This window comes from Hypanus sabinus, chromosome 1, assembly GCF_030144855.1.
Source record: "Hypanus sabinus isolate sHypSab1 chromosome 1, sHypSab1.hap1, whole genome shotgun sequence".
Classification (NCBI taxonomy): domain Eukaryota; kingdom Metazoa; phylum Chordata; class Chondrichthyes; order Myliobatiformes; family Dasyatidae; genus Hypanus; species Hypanus sabinus.
Window position 1 is genome coordinate 126,642,972 of NC_082706.1, and position 21,605 is coordinate 126,664,576.

At 41.7% G+C, this 21,605-nt stretch overlaps 1 protein-coding gene and 1 long non-coding RNA gene across 3 annotated transcripts in view; one reads left to right on the plus strand and one right to left on the minus strand.

Annotated features, from left to right (window-relative positions):
• Positions 1-19,089, plus strand: part of LOC132397352 (uncharacterized) — a 37,343-nt gene extending 18,254 nt beyond the window's left edge. Inside the window, exons 2-4 of the long non-coding RNA XR_009513343.1 lie at positions 14,991-15,092; positions 18,203-18,262; positions 19,031-19,089. This is a non-coding gene — a long non-coding RNA (uncharacterized LOC132397352). The remainder of the gene's footprint in view (positions 1-14,990; positions 15,093-18,202; positions 18,263-19,030) is intronic.
• Positions 1-21,605, minus strand: part of lama1 (laminin, alpha 1) — a 340,811-nt gene that overhangs the window by 125,324 nt on the left and 193,882 nt on the right. For both annotated transcript variants that reach the window (XM_059975999.1, XM_059976007.1), the window contains 5 exons: positions 21,209-21,388; positions 19,474-19,659; positions 10,752-10,879; positions 5,790-5,910; positions 3,223-3,342 (listed from right to left, as the gene is read on the minus strand). In XM_059975999.1, coding sequence (XP_059831982.1) covers positions 3,223-3,342; positions 5,790-5,910; positions 10,752-10,879; positions 19,474-19,659; positions 21,209-21,388 — 735 coding nt within the window. The remainder of the gene's footprint in view (positions 1-3,222; positions 3,343-5,789; positions 5,911-10,751; positions 10,880-19,473; positions 19,660-21,208; positions 21,389-21,605) is intronic.

The window sequence follows — 21,605 nt, forward strand, 5'->3', positions numbered from 1 at the left end:
TCCTGGCCATTAATGTTACAAAGGCAATCATTCGTCTAATTGGAGGAGAGAATCGACTATCATCTTCATTTGGAATACCAAGAATTGCAGTGATAAAATGAGGTTGTAAATCAATATTCCAAATTGAGGAAATGGTAGCAAATATGTCCTTCCAATAATTATGTAAAGTAACTTTTCACACCCTGACTAATCAAAAACCTATCAACTGCTGCCTTAAATATAACCAGTGACCTGGCCTCCACAGCCACATGTGGCAAAGAATTCTAGATTCGCTACCCTCTGGCCAACGTAAATCCTGTTATCTCCTCATCTTTGCCTTCCCTTGTCAGCTACAGTTGCCTCATCCTCCCTTTAGAATACCATCCCTGGGATGTAATTTATCCTGTACTTTCTGAATTGTCCGCAGAAATTCCAGCCATTGTTGTTCACCTGTCATTCCTGCTAGTGTTTCCTTCCAATCAACTTTGGCCAGCTCTTCTCACATGCCTCTGTAATTCCTTTTTGCTCTACTGTAATATTGATACACCTGACTTTAGCTTCTCACTCTTAAACTGTAGGGTGAAATCTTTCACATTATGATCACTACCTCCTACAAGTTTCTTTACCTTAAGCTCCCTAATCAAATCTGGTTCATCACACAACACCCAATCCAGAGTTGTCTTTCCTCAAGTAGGCTCAACCACAAGCTACTCTAAAAAGTCATCTCCCTCTTTTGGAATCCAGCACCAACCTGATTTTCCCAATCTACCAGCATATTGAAATCCCCCATGACTATTGTAAATTGCCCTTTTCACATATCTTTTCTATCTTCCATCGTAATTAGTATCCCACAGCCTTCCTACTATTTGAAAGTCTGTATATAAATAACTCCCATCAGGGTCTTTTTACCCTTGCAATTTCTTAACTTTAGCTACAAGGATTCTATGTCTTCCAAATCTATGTCATCTCTTTCCAAGGATTTGATTTCATTTTTTACCAACAGAGCCACCCTACTTCCTCTGCCTACCTTTCAATATAATGTGTGTCCTTGTACGTTATAATCCCAACTATGATCTTCTTCCATCCATGATTTACTGATGCCCACAACAATGTACCTTCTAATCTGTAACTGCTCTATATCATCACCTACCTTATCTTGTATACTATGGCCATTCAAATATATCACCTTCAGTCTTGTATTCATCACGCTTTGTGATTCTGCTCACATGTTGCACTTCCAACTCATCACACTGACGGCAATTTTTAGTCAGGCCTTCATCACGGTTTCACTACACACTGCACCTACTTGTTTACCAACTGCCCCATCCTCAGTCCTATTACTCCAGTTCCTATCCCCCTGCTAATTTGGTTTAAACTGCTCTAGCAAACCTGCCCACAAGGTTATTGATTCCCTTCTGGTTCAGGTGTAACCCATCCTTTTTGTATAGTTCATAACTCGCCCAGAAGAGATTCCAATGATCCAGAAATCTGAAACACTGCCCACTGCACCAACTCCTCAGCCATCCATTCACTTGCCAAATCGTTCTGTTATTACCCTCACTGGCATGTCACACAGGCAGCGATTCAGAGATTACTACCTTGGAGGTCCTGCTTTTCAGCTTTCTGCCTAACTCACTATATTCTTTATTCAGGACCTCCTCCCAATTCCTACTTGTGTAGTTGGTACTAATATGTACCACAACTTTTGGCTGCTCACCCTCTCGTTTTAAAATGCTGTGGACCTGATCTGAGAGATCCCTGACCCTGGCACCTGGGAGGCAACATACCATCCGGGTTCCTTCTTCATATCCACAAAATCTCCTCTCAAAATGGAATCCCCTATCAGTACTATAATGCTCTTCGCACTCCTTCCCTTCTGAGCCACAGAGCCAGACTCAATGCCAGAAACCTGACCAGTGGTTTCTCCCTGGTAGGTTGCTACCCCATCGCACCCCCCCCCACCCCCGCAACAGTATCCAAAGCAGTATACCCATTCCTCTGAGAAATTACTAGAGCTACAGCTTGATACACTTTGTTTAGTTGTACTTATCAGGGTGATTGGAGGTGTCCCAGAGTTCCTACATCTCATACAAAAAACCTACCACTAACTTTGGACCCATTCTCAATGCACTAGCTATGTAGTTAAAAAAATACAGACATAGAAAACCTACAGCACAATATGGCCCTCCACATTATCCACAACACCTCCAACCTTTGTGTCATCAGCAAACTTACTAACCCATTTGTAAAAATCACGATGAGTAAGGGACCCATAACAGATGCTAGAGGCACACCACTGGTGACCGACCTCCATGCAGAATATGACCCGTCTACACCCACTCTTTGCCTTCTGTGGGCAAGCCAGTTCTGGATCCACAAAGCAATGTCCCCTTGGATCCCATGCCTCCTTACTTTCTCAATAAGCCTTGCATGGGGTACCTTATCAAATGCCTTGCTGAAATCCATATACATTTCATCTACTGCTCTATCTTCATCAATGTGTTTAGTCACATCCTCAAAAAAATTTTAGAGGTTGTCAAAAAAAGAAAAATAAATAAACAAAAAACTTACTTGAAACTTACCTGGAAACTTTGCCTGTACTTGCCTAATCTTGTCACACCAAAGCCTCCCACTCTAACATTTGCCTACTCCAACAACGTGTACTCCACTCACACTCATCTCCTATTTATTGGCTTAAATAAAACTCACTCCCAGCGAGACATTTCTTTTCAAATGGCTCCCACATCTTCCGGGGAGGAAGATAAAGGGAAGTAGTCCTGTAGCCCACTGCAGTTACTTTTTTGCTATTTGACTTGTAATAGCAAATAACTACCCTGGGATAGAAGCACAGAGCACGCCAGCTCTGATCAGCATCAACACACTTTGGTAGATATAATCACCAATAGTCTAAGAAACAGGGAAGAGGAAAGAAATATCAAGAGGGGAGGAAGCCAATGATAATACAGAATTTCACTGCATCAGTAACTGCGTATGATATTTGGGAAAATAGCTTGCATAACCATTGAGCATCAGCTCTACTTCTTGTTAAAAAATAACGTATCCCGAATAAATACTCAAAATGCCGAAATTTGAGAATTAAATAAATACTGCCTTTCCTCAGTGACAAGGGTTAAAAAAACAGTTTATTAACAAACAGGAAGGGATGATCAAAATCTAATTTGCTTTAGGGCTAACTTTTCACACTCATCACAATGAATGCATGCATCACTAAAAGCCACCTACTTGACATTTGCCTGTATCAAGGTCACAAATGGAACTGTGCTTGTGGCACTGGCATGGGACACACGGAGGAGGGCGAGGGCCATTTGTCAACTTCTGTCTGTAAAATCCTGGAGCACATTCCTTCGAGAGAAAAAAAAGTGAAACTATTATATACAGATTTACTAATGAGTGACAGGATGTGATTTAAACTCATTCTATCTCGCTGGGAAAACTGAGGAGCTGGACTGTTTGCTTTACACTGACTTCACGAGAGGGTTGCGTAAGTGCATCACAAAGGCAAAACACTGAGAATGCTGTAAATACTCTGCCTCAGTAGAAAGTTTAGGTCACAATACCAAAGTTGGAGAAAATTAGCAAATAATGAGCTGTTTCTTTTAATTGTTCATAACTCCAAAAAGGTGGCTCACCGCCACTCTGGCTGCAGTGCCATCAGAATTATGATAAATAAAGCACTATCATTTTAATGGCATAAAGTTAACACTTCAGCTTTCTAATGGCAATGAAGGGCTGACACCCATTTCTTTGTAAAGAGATTGAAGGTTTGTGAGCACAGCTCCATTCACTTCCTGTCCACTACCTACATCCTTGCTGGAGGAACTAAATTATACTGCCAGTTATACAGAGCACAGAAACAGACTCTTCAGCTTAAGTCATCCATGCCGACCAACATGCCAGTCCATGCTAATTCCATTTGCCTGCATTTGATCCCTCAACTTCTCCTTTTCACATACCTGTCCAAATGTTTTTTGAAGATTGTACTTGTACATGTCTCTTCCACCTACTCTGGCATCCCATTCCATATACCCAATACTCTCCATGTAAAACACTGGTTCCTTCCATCTCCCTTAAACCTTCCTTTCACGCCATAGATCTATGCCTGCTATTTTTAAACTTTCACCGCCCATGGGGATAATTACTATATAACCTGTCCACGCCAATCATAATTTTATTAGCCTCAAGAACAGTGGTTCACAACTTTTTTTATGCCATGGATCAATACCACTAGGCAAGGAGGCTATGGACCTCAGGTTGGGAGCCCCTGCTCAAGAAGGTCACACCATCACCCCACTTCATTCCAGGAAAACAGTCTCTCCATAGAACTCAGTCCCTCCAGGCCAGAGAACATTCTTCTGAATCTTTTCAGCAACCTTTCTGAGTTCATCACGTCTTTCCTGTATTATGGCACCCAGAATTGCACTCATTGCAGTTGTTGGGGATAAAAATAGAATCTATTATTAAGGAGGTGGCAACAGGACATTTGGATAATAAAGACAGCGCTGGGCAGAGGCAACGTGGAATTATGAAAGAGAGGCTATGTTTGACAGATTTCTTTTTCTTAGGTTAAATCAAGTTCAAGATTATTGTCATTCAACCGTACTCATGCATACAGCTGAACAAAACAATGTTCCTTAGGGGCCAAGGTGCAATACACAGCACATTCATCACATGCAGAACATAAAATAATATTAACACACTAATATTAACAGGTAAAAAGGTACTCTGTAGATGTACAAGCTGATGTAAAGCGCACATACAGCACAGTTAAACATACAGCAGTTTAACGCTTCCAGTGCTGTCGTAAATAATGTGCACTGGGTGGCAGCAGTGTGTTCAAATGTCTCACAGCCTAACAGACCACGTTCTTAAACTGAGGCACCTTCTGCCTGACGGTAGGAGCCCAAAGAGATTGTGGGATGGATGGGAGAGGTCCGTGACATTGCTGAGGGCAAAATCTGTTGCAATCTGAGGGCATCTGTAGTCAGATGCCTTGCAATTCCATTACCAGATGAAAGAGTAGATTAGGATGAACCATGGATGTGATGTAGCTTACCTTTCGCTTTCAATAAAGTGGCACAGAAGAGGATATTAAACAAAATCAGAGCACATAGGATTGTGGGGTAACAGACTGGTATGGATTGAGGGTTGATTAATAGACTGAATGCAAATTAAGGAACATGCATTTACTTTTGGTCCAGGAGGCGGTGACTATTGTGTGTACATCTGTTCCTATTCCATTATGATGGCAGGGGTGGGGAAACAAGCATAATGTGTCTTACTTTGCTGGTGAAACAAAGCAACACGGGCTGAGAAGAGGATGCAAAGAGAGGTCAGGTAGCTGGAGACCGGACAAGTGAATAGGCAGATGGAATTTAATGTAGAAAACTGTGAAGTCATCCACTTCAACAATAAAGATAGAAAATTAACATACACATACAGAAAGCATCATGAAAGCAAATGGGATGTCAGTCTTTTACTGCACGAAGACTTGGGCACAAGATGGCTAGCTGTCATTATATCTGCTCTGGTGAGAAAGCACCTGGAAAGAGTGTACTGGTCTTGTCTCTCAATCCAAGGAAAGACATGCTCACAATAGAAGAAGCATGGAGGTTCATCAGAGTGATTTGTGGGACAGAGCTGATTGTCCACTCAGCAGAGATTAAGCAAACTGAGCTTATACTTTTGAGATATGGGAAGTGTCATTGGTCTAATGAATATCAGCTGGGTCAAATGGCTTATTTCTACTTCTAATTCTTATATTCATATATAAAGTGCAGAGTGATCCATACCTGGCATGAGAGACCTGCGTATCCTAAAGGACAGTCACAGATCTCAATCTGACTTGCATTTTCCCTCACAGCAAAAGTTCCATCTTTCTCCATTGCAATGTCCATTGAGATATTTGAAATTCTGGGAAAATGAAAAAAACATTTAACTTAGTTTACTTCCACTCCTATGATATTATGAGGTAATGCTTATTGCTTTATTAAATAAAGATATCAAATTCTTCAAATGATTTTGAGTGAACATTTTAGTGGAGAACAACACACACAAAATGCTGGTGGAACACAGCAGGCCAGGCAGCATCTATAAGGAGAAGCACTGTCGACGTTTCGGGCCGAAACCCTTCATCAGGACTAACTGAAAGGAAAGATACTAAGAGATTGGAAAGTAGTGGGGGGAGGGGGAAATGCAAAATGATAGGAGAAGACCCAAGCAGGTGGGATGATGCTAAGAGCTGGAAAGGTGATTGGCAAAAGTGATACGGAGCTGGAGAAGAAAGGATCATAGGACGGGAGGCCTCGGGAGAAAGAAAGTGGGAGGGGAACACCAGAGGGAGATGGAGAACAGGCAGAGTGATGGGCAGAGAGAGAGAAAAAACAAACAGCTAAATATGTAAAGGATGGGGTAAGAAACGGAGGAGGGGCATTAAAGGAAGTTAGAGAAGTCAATGTTCATGCCATCAGGTTGGAGGCTACCCAGCTGGTATATGTTATAGTGGAGATGCAGGTAAGATATATCTACAAAATGGACAAGACATAACTACAGAAAAGGTGTGTATTCTGCAAGGGTTTCTAATATCTGAACTTCTGGCATATCACATCATTACTTTCAATAACCATATGATAATCTACCTTTTTACGACCTTGAGCTTTCTGGTCTACCTGCACTGCATTTTCTTTGTAACACCTTATTCTACATTTTGTTATTGTTTTACCTTGTACTACCTCAATGCACTGTTGTAAAAAAAAATATCTGTGTGGATGGCGTGCAAGGCAGGTTTTTCATCATACCTTGATATGAGTGAACAATAATAAATGAATAAACCAATTCTGCATATAAATACACAATTATGAAGCCCGTTTCTCCAGGTAATTGATAATAAGTATTAAGCACACTGGAATTGATTTGGTGGTTGTTGATCAAACAATAACAGTAACTGGTGCTGCCTTGAGACCTTCCTATCCGTTGGACCCATAAATGTGCCGCCCCATATACTGGTCAACTTACCTTATTGGCCTGATGATTGCCCCAGTTATCTGTACCAAGCTACATGCTTGATAACAAACAGCTCACCTGCCAATATTGCCAGGAGGGTCTCCAGACCACTGAATGACCAGCTGATCAATATATACAATTCTCATTGATAGAGATGAGGAAGTTGGGCAATCTGCTTACCATTGCAGCAGGAAAGACATAGACAACAAGTAGAAAATCAACTGTCTTGCATTCCCACGACTGCAAACATTATTTTGAAGCTGAAATCTCTTCATTTACAATAAGCATCCATGAAATTTGCTTTTCTTAATTACTTACCTGAGCATGTCACATTTTTGACATATTTTTACCAGAATGAGGATCAGATTTTATATCACTGGTGTATGTCGTGAAATTTGTTACCTTTACAGCAGCACTTCAATGAAATACATGATAAAGAAATATCGAGACAAAAATTGAGTTACATATACCAGTGGTCCCCAACCTCCGGGCCGCGAAGCATGCAGGGCTGCAGCGGGAGCCGGAACACACCCAGCACAACTTTAAGAAAAAAGCCGAAATAAACAAGCTAATTAATTAGGTGCTGCCCGGCACGTAAATGTCGGCCCAGATCAGAGGTGATTGCCAACTGTGTAGAGCAAGTGAAATCAGCAATCATCTCTGATCTGGGCCGACGTTTAGGAGCCAGGAGGCACCTAATTAATTAGCTTGTTTATTTCGGCTTTTTTCTTAAAGATGTGCTGGGTGCGTTCCGACTACTGCTGCAGCCCAGCATGCTTCGCGGCCCAGAGGTTGGGTACCACTAATGTATACGACAGTTAAGTTAAAAGTAGTGCAAAATAACAGAAATAAACAGTGGTGAGGTACTGTTCACGGGTTCAATGTCCATTTAGAAGTTGGGTGGCAGAGGGGAAGAATCTGTCCCCGAATCATTGAGGCTGCTGTACCTCCTTCCCGACAGTACAGCCTGAAGAGGGCATGCCCTGATGGTGGGGATCCTTAATGATGGACGTTTCCGATCCCTCTACGAGGATGGGTTTGTTTCCTTGTCTTATTTTTCCTGAAGTCCACTACCAGCTCTTTGGCCTTATCGACATTGCCTGCAAGGTTGCTGCAGCAACACTATCCAACTACGGTCTATCTCACACCTGTATGCCCTCTCGTCTCCATCTGAGGTTCTGCCAACAATGGCTATATCATCAGCAAATGTATATGTTGTTTGAGCTATGCCCAGCCACATGGTCATGGGTGTGGAGAGAGTAGAGCAGTATGCTAAGCATACATCCATATGGAGCACCGGTGTTAATTGTCAGTGAGGTGGAAATGTTATTTCCAATCCGCACAGATTGTGGTCTTCCGGTTAGAAAGTCAAAGATCCAGTTGCAGGGAGAGGTAAAGAGGCCTAGGTTCTGGAGCTTTTCGACTGGGATTGTAGGAATGATGATGTTAAATGCTGAGTTATAATCAACAAACAGCAATCTGCATTGTCCAGCTGATCCAAGGCTGCGTGGAGATCATGTCTGCTGTAGACCTGCTGTGGGCAGAGGTCCAGATCCTTCCTGAGACAGGCACTGACTCTAGCCATGACCAACCTCTCAAAGCATTTCAGCACCTTATATGTGAGTGCTACTGGACAATAGTCATTAAGGCAGCTCATACAACTCTTCTAGGGCACTGGTAAAATTACTACCCTTTAGAAGAACATGAAAACTTTCGGTTGTAGCAGTGAGAAGTTGAAAATGTCTTTGAATACTCCCGCCAGTTGGTTGGCACATTTTCAGAGCCTTACCAGGTACCCCATTGGGCCCTGATACCCTGTGAGGATTCACCCTCCTGAAAGACAGTCTGGTGTCAGCCTCCAAGATGGAGACCACAGGCTTATCAGATGTTGCAGGAATCCTCATGGCTTTGGTTTTATTCTCTCTTTTAAACAGAGCATAAAAGTCATTGAGCTCATCTGGCACTGAAGTATCACTGCCATTCATGATATTGGGTTTTGATATGTAGGAAATAATGTCTTGCAAACCCTGCCAGAATTGACATCCAACCTCTCCGAGAATTGATTCTTGGGTCTTGAAATAGCCCTTCACATGTCATACCTGGTTTTCCTTTACAGACCTGGATCACCAGACTTAAATACCTCAGACCTAACCCTCAGCAGACAATGATCCCCCTGGTATATCCACAGCTTTTGATTTGGGAATGTACAGTATGTCATCCCCACAGGATCTAGTAAAGTTCGTGACAAGTATGGCATACTCATACAGGCTTGCAGATGACTGCCTGAACACAGTCCAGTCCATCGATTCAAAGCAGTCCTGAAAACGCTCCTGTGCCTCCCCGATCCATACCTTCTTGGTCCTCACAGCTGGTGCTGCAGTCTTCAGTCTCCTCTTATACTCAAGGAGTAGAAGTACAGCCAGGTGATCAGGGTGGACGTGCATTAGGGTTAGGGTTAGGGTTAGGGTTAACCCTAACCCTAACCCTAATGCACTCTTGAACTTAGTGTTACAGTGGTCCAGTGTGTTATTATCTCCAGCACTACAGGAGATTCATTGATAATAATTGTTTAGTGACTTTATCAAGCTGGCCTGGTTAAAATCTCCTAAAATGACAGGGAAATCATCAGGATGTGCTGTTTCATGCCTACTGAAGGACACAGCAGGATGCACATCAAGTGTTCTTCATAGTCTTCTGCTGTTGTATACAATCCCCTTCAAGGTTTGATGTGTAATGAATTCAGAGCTGCTCTTCTGTACACCACTGTTGTAATGCTTGATTACTTGAATTACTGTCACCTTCCTGTCAGCTTGAACGAGCCTGACTGGTTCAACTGCTGATCAATCTACCTGAAGGTCATCCTCACTGCAATCAATAGATCCTTAGCCTGACATCTTGTGATTGGTTCCACTCTGGTAGTTCACTGCACCCTGAATATTGCTAGGGTTTCAAAGTACACTTGTTATCAAAGTATGTATACCATATGCAACCTTGAGATTTGGCTCCTTACAGGCAGTCACAGAACAAAGAAACCCAATAAAATCCATTAAAAATAGAAGGCTGTCATACATCCAATGTGCAGGGAAAAAAAATCATGTAAACAATAAAAGTAAGCAAATAACATGAAGTTCACAGGAGTGACTGCACAGCCACGAAGCCAGTCACAGCCAGTTCAGGGGTCCATTTGTTGCAGGCCACGGCTTCAGTACAGCAGAGATATGTAAACCTCATGGAGCAATGAGCTGAACATCTTCTCTGGCCCTTTTCAATCAGGCCCGACACTTAAAATGGCCGAACAGCGGGTCTTTCCTTGCTCTCAGAACTACACCTGCCACTTTGATAAGCTCTCGTTTGATACATTCAGCTCAGTTTGATGTATGCATTTGTTATGAAATCTCAACACCACCGAAGGTTTCGAACTGGCCATTTGTCCTGGCCAAAATGGTAGAATCAGTGAACACTGTTACTATTTTACAACAAGTCCAACACTGTGATCTACAAGCAGTGGTAATTGCTGTCATGCAATTCAAATTTCAAATCCTTTCTCTGTGACTTTTGATCCAGCTGCTGGAATGACAAATTAATGTTTAATTGATTTTTTTCCCTTGGTGACACAGAGGAAAGAAAAGAATTCCAGGTGATGTAGCGAGTCACCTTTTAGTGATCTCTTCTACTTTTCTAAGAACAATAATCATCTTGGCAAAAACCATAAAATTTCCACACTTATCATCGACTCTGGCTCCATTGCTCACCTGCTTTGCTGGAGTCCATTGCCATAGGAAGCTTTAACCAGGAGGTATTCAATGTTGCTGAGCACAGACATGAAGTCAGTGCGTGAGACGTGTTTGTCAGATGATGAATTGAAATATTTCCATTCATGCTGTCAAAATAAAAAAAAGATTGCAGTTGATAAATACTGTTAGCAGAAGAGAACTGGGTAGTGGTTAGCTGGTTGCACTCTGGTTTGCGAGTCAGGTGGTTCAAGGTACTGAGCCCTGGTGATACAGTGGTGCAACCTCAAAGCACCTGAAAAGTGTTCAATCCCGACCTCAAACTCTGACTGTGTGGAGTTTCCATGTTCTCCCTATGACCACAAGTCTCCTCTGGATGATCCAGCTTCCTCCCACATTGCAAAGACTTACAGGTTATCAAGTTAATTGGCTTTGGCTGATGGAAAACTGCCCTGGTACGATGTAGTCGATGAGAATGTGGGGACTCGAGAAATCTTGGTTGATGAACAAAGATCGTAAGAGCTTCGGTCATTCGGATGAAGGCAGAATCCGAAGTGTCATCTGTCCTCTAAGGTGGGGAAAAGGGCCCAAAGCAATGGATACCTCATAACCTGGCCACTTCATATCACTCAGTTAACACCACTAAAATATGGATACTACCATGCTGCAGCTGGTGAGAGTTTGCCACATGTAAGTTAGCTGAACATTAGAAGTGAGAAGGTACAACACAAAACTATTTGGGATGTTCAGATAGGAATGTGATTGGTGCTACTTAAATACAATCACTTGAATATTAAGCATGATCCAACCAATTGCTGAAGAGCTTTAACTCAAAAGAGGCAACCTATATTTTTGAAGATTGCCCTGTTTGGATCACCTTTGATCCACTAACTTCACCTAGTTTCAGGAGCTTGACATTTTTGAAAACTGCCTTATAAAGCTGAGTTTTACATTTCTTGCTTTGAGCAAGGTGGTGGAAGGAGGGGTGGGGAGATATCATGGTTTCCCTCACCAATATAACTGCCAACATGGCAACCCCAGTCAAAGGTTATTTCTCCTTGTTCAAATTGAAGGCCAAACATGTCATAATTCAGAAGAATGGGGGGTGGGGGGAGAGAGGCGATCTCATTGAAATCTATCCAATGCTGCAAGGCCTTAATAGAGTAGATTTGTAGAGGATGTTTCCCATGGTGGGGAGCTCTAAGACCATAGGACACAGCCTCAAAATGGAGGGATGTCCAGTTAGAATGGCGATGAGGAGGAATTTCTTTATCCAGAGAGTGCTGAATCTGTGGAATTCATTGCCACAGGTGCCTGTGGAGGCCAAGTTGTTGGGTATATTTAAGGCAGAGGTTGATAAGATTCTTGATTAGTCAGGGCATGAAGAGAAATGAAGAGAAGATAGGAGATTGGAGCTGAGAGGGAAATGGATCAGCCATGATGAAATGGTGGGGCAGTCTCAATGGACCAAATGGCCTAACTGTTGCTCCTGTATCATACAGTTTTATAATCCCTCAATGCCTTCGCCAATTCATTATGCTTGCACCTGAGCATACAAAGATTGTGTTAGCAGCCAGTTTCACTCTGAGCAAAATTCTGTTCATATCCTGGCTAAATGTATGTTTATATTTTTAAAATATAGAAGACAGCTGGGCAAACCGCTTTTCTCCACAGTTCAGGGTTTGTGGCTTTGAACCTCTGCGACACCGGGGCTAACTTTGTCCAAGTGTGGGTCAATTTTCACATATTTTTGAAAGCACAACTTGGCTCACTATTGAGTGCCCCAAACACAATTTTTGTTTTCCACAGGCATTGGACTGTCTGTGTTTTTGAAGATTGTTCTGTTTGGATCATTTTTATTTCATCAGCTTCATTCAGATTCAGCTTCACAGTCTTTTCACAAATCTGGCACACTTCTTGTTTTCAGCAGGTAGAGGAAAGCTTTTCTTTAAGATCAGGTTTCTTATCTTTGATGACACAAACTTTTAAAAAATGTTGGGCCACAAACAACTTAGGTATTCCCATAAAACATTTCCAGGACAGGTTCTGTCACGTGGAGATTACCAGCAGACAAAAGATAAATTCAAGGATCTGTACAAAGCCTCCGTGAAAAGTCAGTCAGCTACTGACTCCAGGAAATCCCTGGCCCTTATCTGCTCAGAAGTAGAGAAGCACTGGTAGTGAAATTAAGACCCTTCAGGCCAAGCATGAGAAGCAAACAGCTCTGTGTAAGTGGTACAATGGGCACATCATTTCACAGATCAGCCACTCATTTTCCATGTCCACCTCCACCCACAGCATCCGTGGATGAGTTCCCACAATGGAATATTAAAACCTTTGCCCCTGCCCTGCTCAAAACAAGAAGACATATTAAGCTCCTGAATCTGAATGAAGCTAGTGGAACAAAGATGGTCCAAATAGGAAAATTTCAAAGTACAAGCTGTCTCTTTTGTATCAAAGCTCTTCAGCAATTAGCAATATCATGCTTAGCGTTCAAAGAATTGCATTCAAAAGCACCATTCACATCCTGATTGGAACATTCAAATTGTTTCATGGCAATGACTTTATGCTGTATCAATCTTCTCGTAATGTACAGCTAACTTGGACACAGCAAGGTCCCGCCAACAGCAGCATGATAATATTCTGAGTTTAGTACTGTTAACTGAAGTATAGCTAGTAGCCAGGCACTCCATTACTCTGCTTCGAACTGAAATTGGAATTGACTTATTATTGTCACAGCTACTGAGATTCATACATTGAGAAGACTGTTTTGCACACTGTTCAAACAGTTCAGATAATTACAGAGTATATTAAGGTAAAACAATAACAATGCAGATTGAAGTATAATAGCTTCAGAGAGAGTGCAGTGCAGATAAACAATAAAATGCAGGATCATATCGAAGTAGGGAACTCCTTAACAGTGAGATAGAAACTGTCCTTGAGCCTGGTGATACAGTACATGCTTTCATGCTTTCACATCTTCTGCATGTTGGAAGAAGGAAAAGAGGGAATGTTCGGGGTCTTTGATTACGCTGGCTGCTTTACTGATGCAAAGTTTAGACAGAGTCCATGGTACGGAGGTTGGCTCCTGTGATGTGCTGAGCTATGCCCACAACTCTCTGCAGTTCTTTGTAGTCACGTGCAGAGCAGTTGTCTAACCCAGCCATTAACCATCCACAGGTAATACTTCCTATGGTGCAATGATAAAATTAGCAAGGGTTGTCGAGCACATGCAAAATTTCTTTAGCCTTCTGAGGAAGAAGCATTGATGAAGTTTACTGGCCTTGTGGTTGGATCAGGACAGGCAGTGAAAGAGTGCTCAGGGCCTTTGCCCATCTCAGAGGGCAGATGACGTTTCAGAACAAGCCTTCACCTGAAAGACAGGAGCCCTGACAAATTTTATGCCAGCAATCTTGAGACCCCACATTCTCATCAGCTTTTACATTCTACTTCACACATGGTCAATTAACAGTGGCCAATTAATCGGCCAACCTGAAAACCCACAAAATTGATTTGGAAGCAAGTCGTAAATAAAAACAACTTACTTCAGGCAGGTAACATGAGGAAGAGAAAAATAGTATGATAAAAAAGATTCAACATCGCTTTATTTACACGAAAGTTCCTATTTCTTTAATGATCAGCGTCTTGCAATCTGGGTCCATTGACTTTATTAGACTCAACAGTAAAATTCCTCATGCCCTATAATTAACCAAGTGTTGAAATAAGTGTTCACAGATCAACACTTAGGAGAATTTTCTTCCAGTAATTAATTTCTGTATTGTGCAGTATTTTTAGAATAAATGGGATTATAAATTCTTAATGTGTCTGTTAATTTTACTACATTTCAAATCTTTGATGTAGCTAAAGTGTTCCACAGAGAAAAACTGCAGCATTCAATCCAATGATGGACAGCGTAAGAGCTTAACAGTTCCAAGCTCACTGATCTGTGGATCCAAATGGCCTTCCTCTCTGAGGGAGTCATTGTATTACATCACAACTGTGGAATGTAGCTACTGAGGTACATACTGCTTCTTCACAGCTCTGACTTGACCGTCACTGTGCACTGGATACTTTGTCAGAGCCTGGGAGAAGAAATATGAAAAGTGTGGAAGGTTTTTTTTTGATCAGAAAATAAAATGTATTCAGCAACTTGATAGAAGCTATAGGTCCAAAAGCAAAAGTGATCATCTTTAAAACTCCGGTTGTAGAGATGTGGTGCATGTAACAGATCAAATCACGTACGTATGTTGTTTAATACAGGGGTCACCAACCTTTTTTGCACCACGGACCAGTTTAATATTGACAATATTCTCGCAGACCGGACTGGCTGACAGGAGGGTGTTCATCACGACCGGAATACAGGTGATATGTCACTTATAAGTGGCTAATACTCTCAATTTCATTTCTGAAAGGGTTTATCTAATGAATTTAATATTAAACACACAGCACATATTTTCCTTACATGAATATAGTGATAAGTCAATTATAACTCACTTATAAGTTAATAGCATCATAACATTTTAAGTAACGTTTGGATATTAAACACACAGCGCATATTTTCCTCATAGGAACATATAAAATCATTGCAACACACCAGTGAGAGGACAAGGTAAGGGCTTGAGGTCTCCGTTTCGGGGCCACGGCAGTAGTAGTCTGGAGAGAGCCACCGACCGAGCGAGGAGTGCAACAGGGCGCGCGCCCGCCCCCTTATAGATAGGTAGGACCTATCGGCCGACAAAAGTTTGGCTCGAGGGATGACTTTCAGTCGATCGCAGCGAGGTGGCTGCTCTGCTACTTACGAAACCCTGAGCCCGAATTAGGTCGTCTGCGAGTATTTTAGCACCGGGTTCCCCACGAACATTCAGTGTGCTAAACAGGTTTAGAGGCAGCGCCCATCTGTCCGTACTCCAGGCCAGTAGCAACGGCACTTCCCGCCAGCTGCGCGAGGCAGCCGGTTACCCGAGGCCGGCCAGTGATCCCTGGCGTAAGGGTATCACTGCGTTTAGGAGACTGATGACCTCACATAGGTATGATAGATGACCGTGTGTGTGTTCAGGTTCAACAGTGGGCGTGACAGGGAATGAGGAAAGGTGCAGCTGACTCATATCGTTTCATATCGCCTAATCGTATCATTTCCTCATGGCCCAGTAGCACATGCTTTGCGGCCATGTTCGGGACCACTGCTTTAATATAACTCAAAATCTATTAGGTAGAACAGAAGCAAGGACAATATTCTCTGGGCTAGCCCGTTAGCACTCCCAAGCTAAAAGAATGAGGAGCTAGCAGAAAGGTGGCAGCTCCAACTGAAGTCTAGGATATAAAAACACTGAGCTGAGTTCAGCAAGTATATACTCCCTTTAAACACTTGAACATTTGATCATTTATCCAAAGTGACTGAATGGGTCAAATTAAGGTAGTGTTACACTGCTTTCTGAAATGTCTGCTATATGAATTTCACACATCCATTTAGATGTCTATAGTAAGTGTAGATCAATAACACTACTAGTTTATCATCTTGTTCTTATGGACTTTTACTCCAACAGCGACAGATCACAGCGGCTGCAGGTGTCACAAAATAATGCAAAAGAAAAGCCCTCAACCTAAAAAGTCAGCTTCTGTTCTTTTTTCTGCACAGATGCTGTGTGACATCCTGAGATCTTCTAGCTTTATGTTTTAACTAAAGTTTAGTTTTTGGTCTCCAAATTTAGATGTTAAGAGTCAAAGTCACAGAGGCTTAGAACATGGAAACAGGCTTTTCGGCCCACTGTGTCCATATTAACAACCCATTTACAATAATCTCATTATTATCTCTCATGTTCCATCAACTCTCTACAATTTCTACCACTCACTTACACACTAGGGGCGATTTATAGCAGCCACTTAATGTACCAGTTGTCATATCTTTGGGATATTGAAGGAAGCTGAAGCACCAGGAGGAATCCAACACTGTCGCAAGGAAAGCATGAGAACTCCACACAGACAACACCTCAGGTTAGGGCTGAACCTGTGAGGCAGCAACTCCACTGGCTGCCACGCACTCTCCTTTGCAGCACTGGATAAATCCCTGAGGGAAGCACCCTGTGCACAGCAGCACCTGCGCAATTTTGTGACTCCATGGTTTGTTGAGAATGAGGACGTCAAAAACCCTGAAATAAGAAGTGGGAGTTACGGCAGCAGAGGGAGCAGTGGCTTTGAATTAAGTAACATTTGCAATGGAGGTTTTAGTCTTCACATCGTGGGATCAGAGTACAAAGTACAGCAATACGAAGAAGTGGGAGATGCAGTTCCACTACACAATGGAATGGAAGGAATTCTCTCCACTAGTCCTGATGAAGGGTGTTGGCCTGAAACTTCGACTGTTCGTTTCCTTCCATAGAAGCTGCCTGACCTCCCCCAGCATTGAAGAGAAGGCCCCTGACCTGACAGCAGAGGAACATGTCAAGCCTGCCAATACAGGCAAGAGCCATTCCTGGGATTTGGCAGCTTATAAGCAGAGGGGTAAAAAAACAGGCTACTAGTTTATAGTACTGCCTTAATTTGTCAGAAAGCCCTGAGGTACAAAGCTTACGCTAAGTTATATCTGCCAGTGACCTTCATGCTTGAGATGCAATGGGCCAATTCTATCAGTACAAATTTAAAAAGTGCATTTAATGTTAGAAACCGACCTGAAACTGGAAGAGTCCCCTGAGGACAAAAGAATATAGAATAGATGAATGGAATATCAGGAATGGTTTGGAATGGTCCATAAATCAGCACAGAATCACCAAATATTAAACCCTACCATCCAAAACTTAATAAACTGAATCATTTTGTGAGTGAGATTTTTAGTACACTCAAGTTACAATCTCCTTATTTATGCTCTGTTTTAAAGTTGCTATTGAAAGTGTAATGGAAAAAGTGATAAAAATTTTATGAGCTTTTTGATTGGTTGAACTTCTCCTTTAAGGAATTTGCAGATTTCAAGTAAATTTTGAAACACAATGATTAGATGCTTCTATTAGCCAGCCAGGCAGAATCTGTTTTAATTGAATTTCAGTCTCAAAGACAAAATTTGCATTTTCATCAATCACATGAAAACAATTTGCATTAGGATGTGGAAGGTGGCAAAGTAGAAATTACAATACAAGACTGAAGTATATTCTTTGAGCTGAGTGTGTGAAGGTCAACAGGAAGACAAACAATTGTCATCAGAACAATTGTAAATTGGGACAAATTTCTTTACAAATAAAATTATTAAAAATATGAGATGCTTCACTGTAATGCAGGGCTGAGTTAATGATCATTACATGCCTTGAATTAAACCAATAAAACAGATAAAGCAATGAAAAATATAGTGATGGATAGAGAGGGTCATGAGATCAGTTTTGGATTGTCATAGAAAGATACGGCACAGGCCGTTTGAATTGCCCAGTCTGTGCTGGCCCAGTTTCTCTAAAATTACATTAATCCAGATGTTGTTATTCTCCCCACAGATTCTACCACTCACTTCACATTAAGGAGATATGCATGTTAATTCTTTTACACAAAGAGTGGTAAGTGTGCTGCCAGGGGTGGTAGTGGAAGCAGAGAGTACAAGTGGGACATGTAGGGAGACCGGATACGATCACAAGCAGGTAGATAGGATCAGTTTAATTTGGCCTCATGGTCAGCTCAGACATAGTGGGCTGAAAGGCCTGCTCCTTTCTTGCACTGTGGCTGGTTAACCTGTGTGCCTGCATGTCTCTGGGATTTGGGAGTACCTGGAAGAGACCCAAACGGTCATGTGAAGTACACACAGATTGCACCAGAGGTCAGGATGAAGTCCAGGTCTCCAGTGTTGTGAGGCAGTGACTCTGCCAGCTCTGACATGCTTTATTTTGTCAAAGGGAAATGCCAACACAAGAAATAAGGGAGACTGAAAAGGACTGGGACAGGGATAAAAAACCAGCTAACCTTATGTTTTATCATGTTATATACTACCTGCGGTTCAGCTCAATATAGTTAATGAAAGCAGGGGTCCACTGGGGTTATAATATGGTGACAAAAATGGTCCAGAATATTTTGCATTCCACTTCTAATTTATTCCTAATAAAATGCTTCCTTATGCTGTGTTGATCCCTACAAAAAGGCTTCTATCATTTAAGGTATATTAAAAATAAGCTTTCGATGGCTAGAGTGGCAATGATGTTGCATAAATAATCTTCAAGTAAAATACTGTAGATGCTGTAAATGTAAAATAACACTGAAAAATTCTAGAAATACACAGTAGATAAGGAAATATTTGTCAACCTGAAATATTAACTCTGGTCCTTTCTTTGCAGATGCTGCCTGGATTGCTCAATTTCTCCAGCATTGCCTATTTTTCTTTTGTGATCCTGACGTGAAATGGCCAGAGATATGAGTTCAAATCTCATTTTTGAATAAATAATCTGGTAAAATAACAAAGTACATTGATATTGGCCACATGACTGGATATTGCAAAAACGCAATGTGTTCACTAGTGCCCTTTGGGGGGGGTGGAAGAGGGTTGGAATGCGCTGTCTTTAACATGAGATTTCAGACCTACATGTGTGACTTTCAAAAGACAAGGCAGGCTGGTGAGTTCAAGGGCAATTGGGAATGTTCAACAACCTCAAGAAGAAACAAGAAAAATCTTTTGATTAGTTTTGATTTACCAAATAGTCCCCTGATTTCCACCAACTGAAGACTCGTGATGTTACCGGATAATTTCTAATCATCTTATCTGAAATGATAGCAGATTTACCTCAGTCAAGTCTATGTCATGGCGGCTCAGCTGTCCATTCGCATGAGTGGAAATGTTCCTGTAAATTGCCACTTTGCTGCCGTAGCCTCCTTTCAGGATGATCTGTGGTTCTGGGTTCAAGTTTACAGAGCTATCTTGAGCATAATAGGCGAAGGCATATCTTAGCTTCCCTCCATAAGCCAAAAGCTGTAGGAAGAGGATTATGCACATCAAAGACCTGGTTAGGCTAGACTTGCAGGATTATATCAGTGACCAGTTTTTGAACATGTACAGACTAAGCTTTGAGCCACAGTCATCCAACACCGATGAACTATAAATGCAAATGGGCAAGAGAGAGGCAGATTCAACATAAACATTAATAACTTACATTTATATAACACATTTAATGAAGCGGGAATGTCCCAAGTCATTTTACTGGAGGATTATTAAACAAAGAAATGATTCCAAGCCACATTTGGAAATATTAAGAAAGATATAAGAAAGATAACCAAAAGCTTGGTCAAACATGTGGGCTTTAAGGAGCATCTTTACTTTACTGGGTTCAATCAGAATGGAAAACAGAACTCTAGAGTTAAGGTCTTATCAGCTGAAAGCACCAACAGGGTACACAAAATTATGAAGAGCACAGATATATAGGAAGTGTTTAAACATGAGAACATAGATATAGTGTTAGGGTAAGAGGTCTGGAGGGGGTTAGAACATAAAAGCACTGTCTGAGTACGTGGTGGAGAGAGTTGTTCTCACAACATTTAATAGGCATCTGAATCACCAAAGCCGAGAGGGCTGCAGTCCAAGTGCTGGTGAAAGAGGTGAGAAATGATATGTATTTGACAGCCAACCTGAATACAGAGAGCTGTGTGGTTTATTTTTGCCCAGTTTAACCCAATGACTGGGGCAGAACAATTAAAATCATTGACAAGAAACTGCAAGAGCAGGGAAGTGCGAGATTTTTTCTAAGAAGTGTTGATGCAAATTTAAATGGTTAAAAATTAAAGGACGGTGAAGATCAGAGATAACATACTGCCGCTGAGTTTGTAAAGCAAGACCAAGGAGTGGCTGATCTTCCCTCTATGAAGAGCTAGGCTGAAGCTCTCCTACAGTTTCACAGAACTATGGTTCACCGTATCTGGATTTCAGTGCAATTCTAAGCACGGATCATTACAAAGGATAGGAAGACGTGAAACTTACATTCACTGGAATGTTATCAAAGTGTTTAGTTATAATCAGGCTTGCATTTCCTCAGCATAGATGATTAAAGTTCACAGACTCAGGAAGGAACTGATAAGACAGATGGGGGGGGGGGGGGGGATTTTTTCCCCACTTGCAGGGGTTACAACCTGGGGAACATAATCTTACAATTGAAGCTTTATCCAAGAATAATGCTCAAAATTATTTATTTATACACAGTGGAACTCTCTTATGACAAAAGGCAGAAGACTGTAGCTCTGTTAACCAATAAATCAAAAGATTTGAGAAGAGACTGTTCAAGAGGTGGGAAGGTAGAAAGGGAACTCTGGAGCTCAGAGCTTGTGCAGTGGAACGCATGGCCTCCAACACTTCAGTGACTAAATTCAGGATTGATGAGGTCCATAACTGGCCACACACAATGCAAGTGCTTCATAGAGAAATTGTTGTTATTTGCTAAATTCTTTATTGATTTACTAACTTACAATTTGCACCACAGTTGATACCAAACAATACTCATCTTCAGATTACATACACCTACACATCTCACCTTGTCTCCTGTGAACTGGGTTGGTAGCGCCCAGTAATATGGTTCTCTATGGAGGTACTTCTGTACCAGGGCAGCATCCAGCAAGATATCTGGAGGCTGAGAGAAGATGCCCTCTGTGGTTCCAGTCAGGTTGCCTTGACTGACAACATTCAGTATCACTTGTTGAGGCATCAGAGTCAGCTGTACAGATATACAAAGGTGTGTACATTCATGAACATTTGTATAAAGAGAGAGAGAGAGAGAGAGAGGGAGAGAGAGAGAGAGAGAGAGAACGGGAGCATTGTTATCTGATGCTGAACATAACTATTATAATTATTTTAATTTTTCGCATACCTCAAGTTCTAGTATGGTTCAATGTATTTTTGAAAAGCCATTACCACATCTGCACATAGAATTG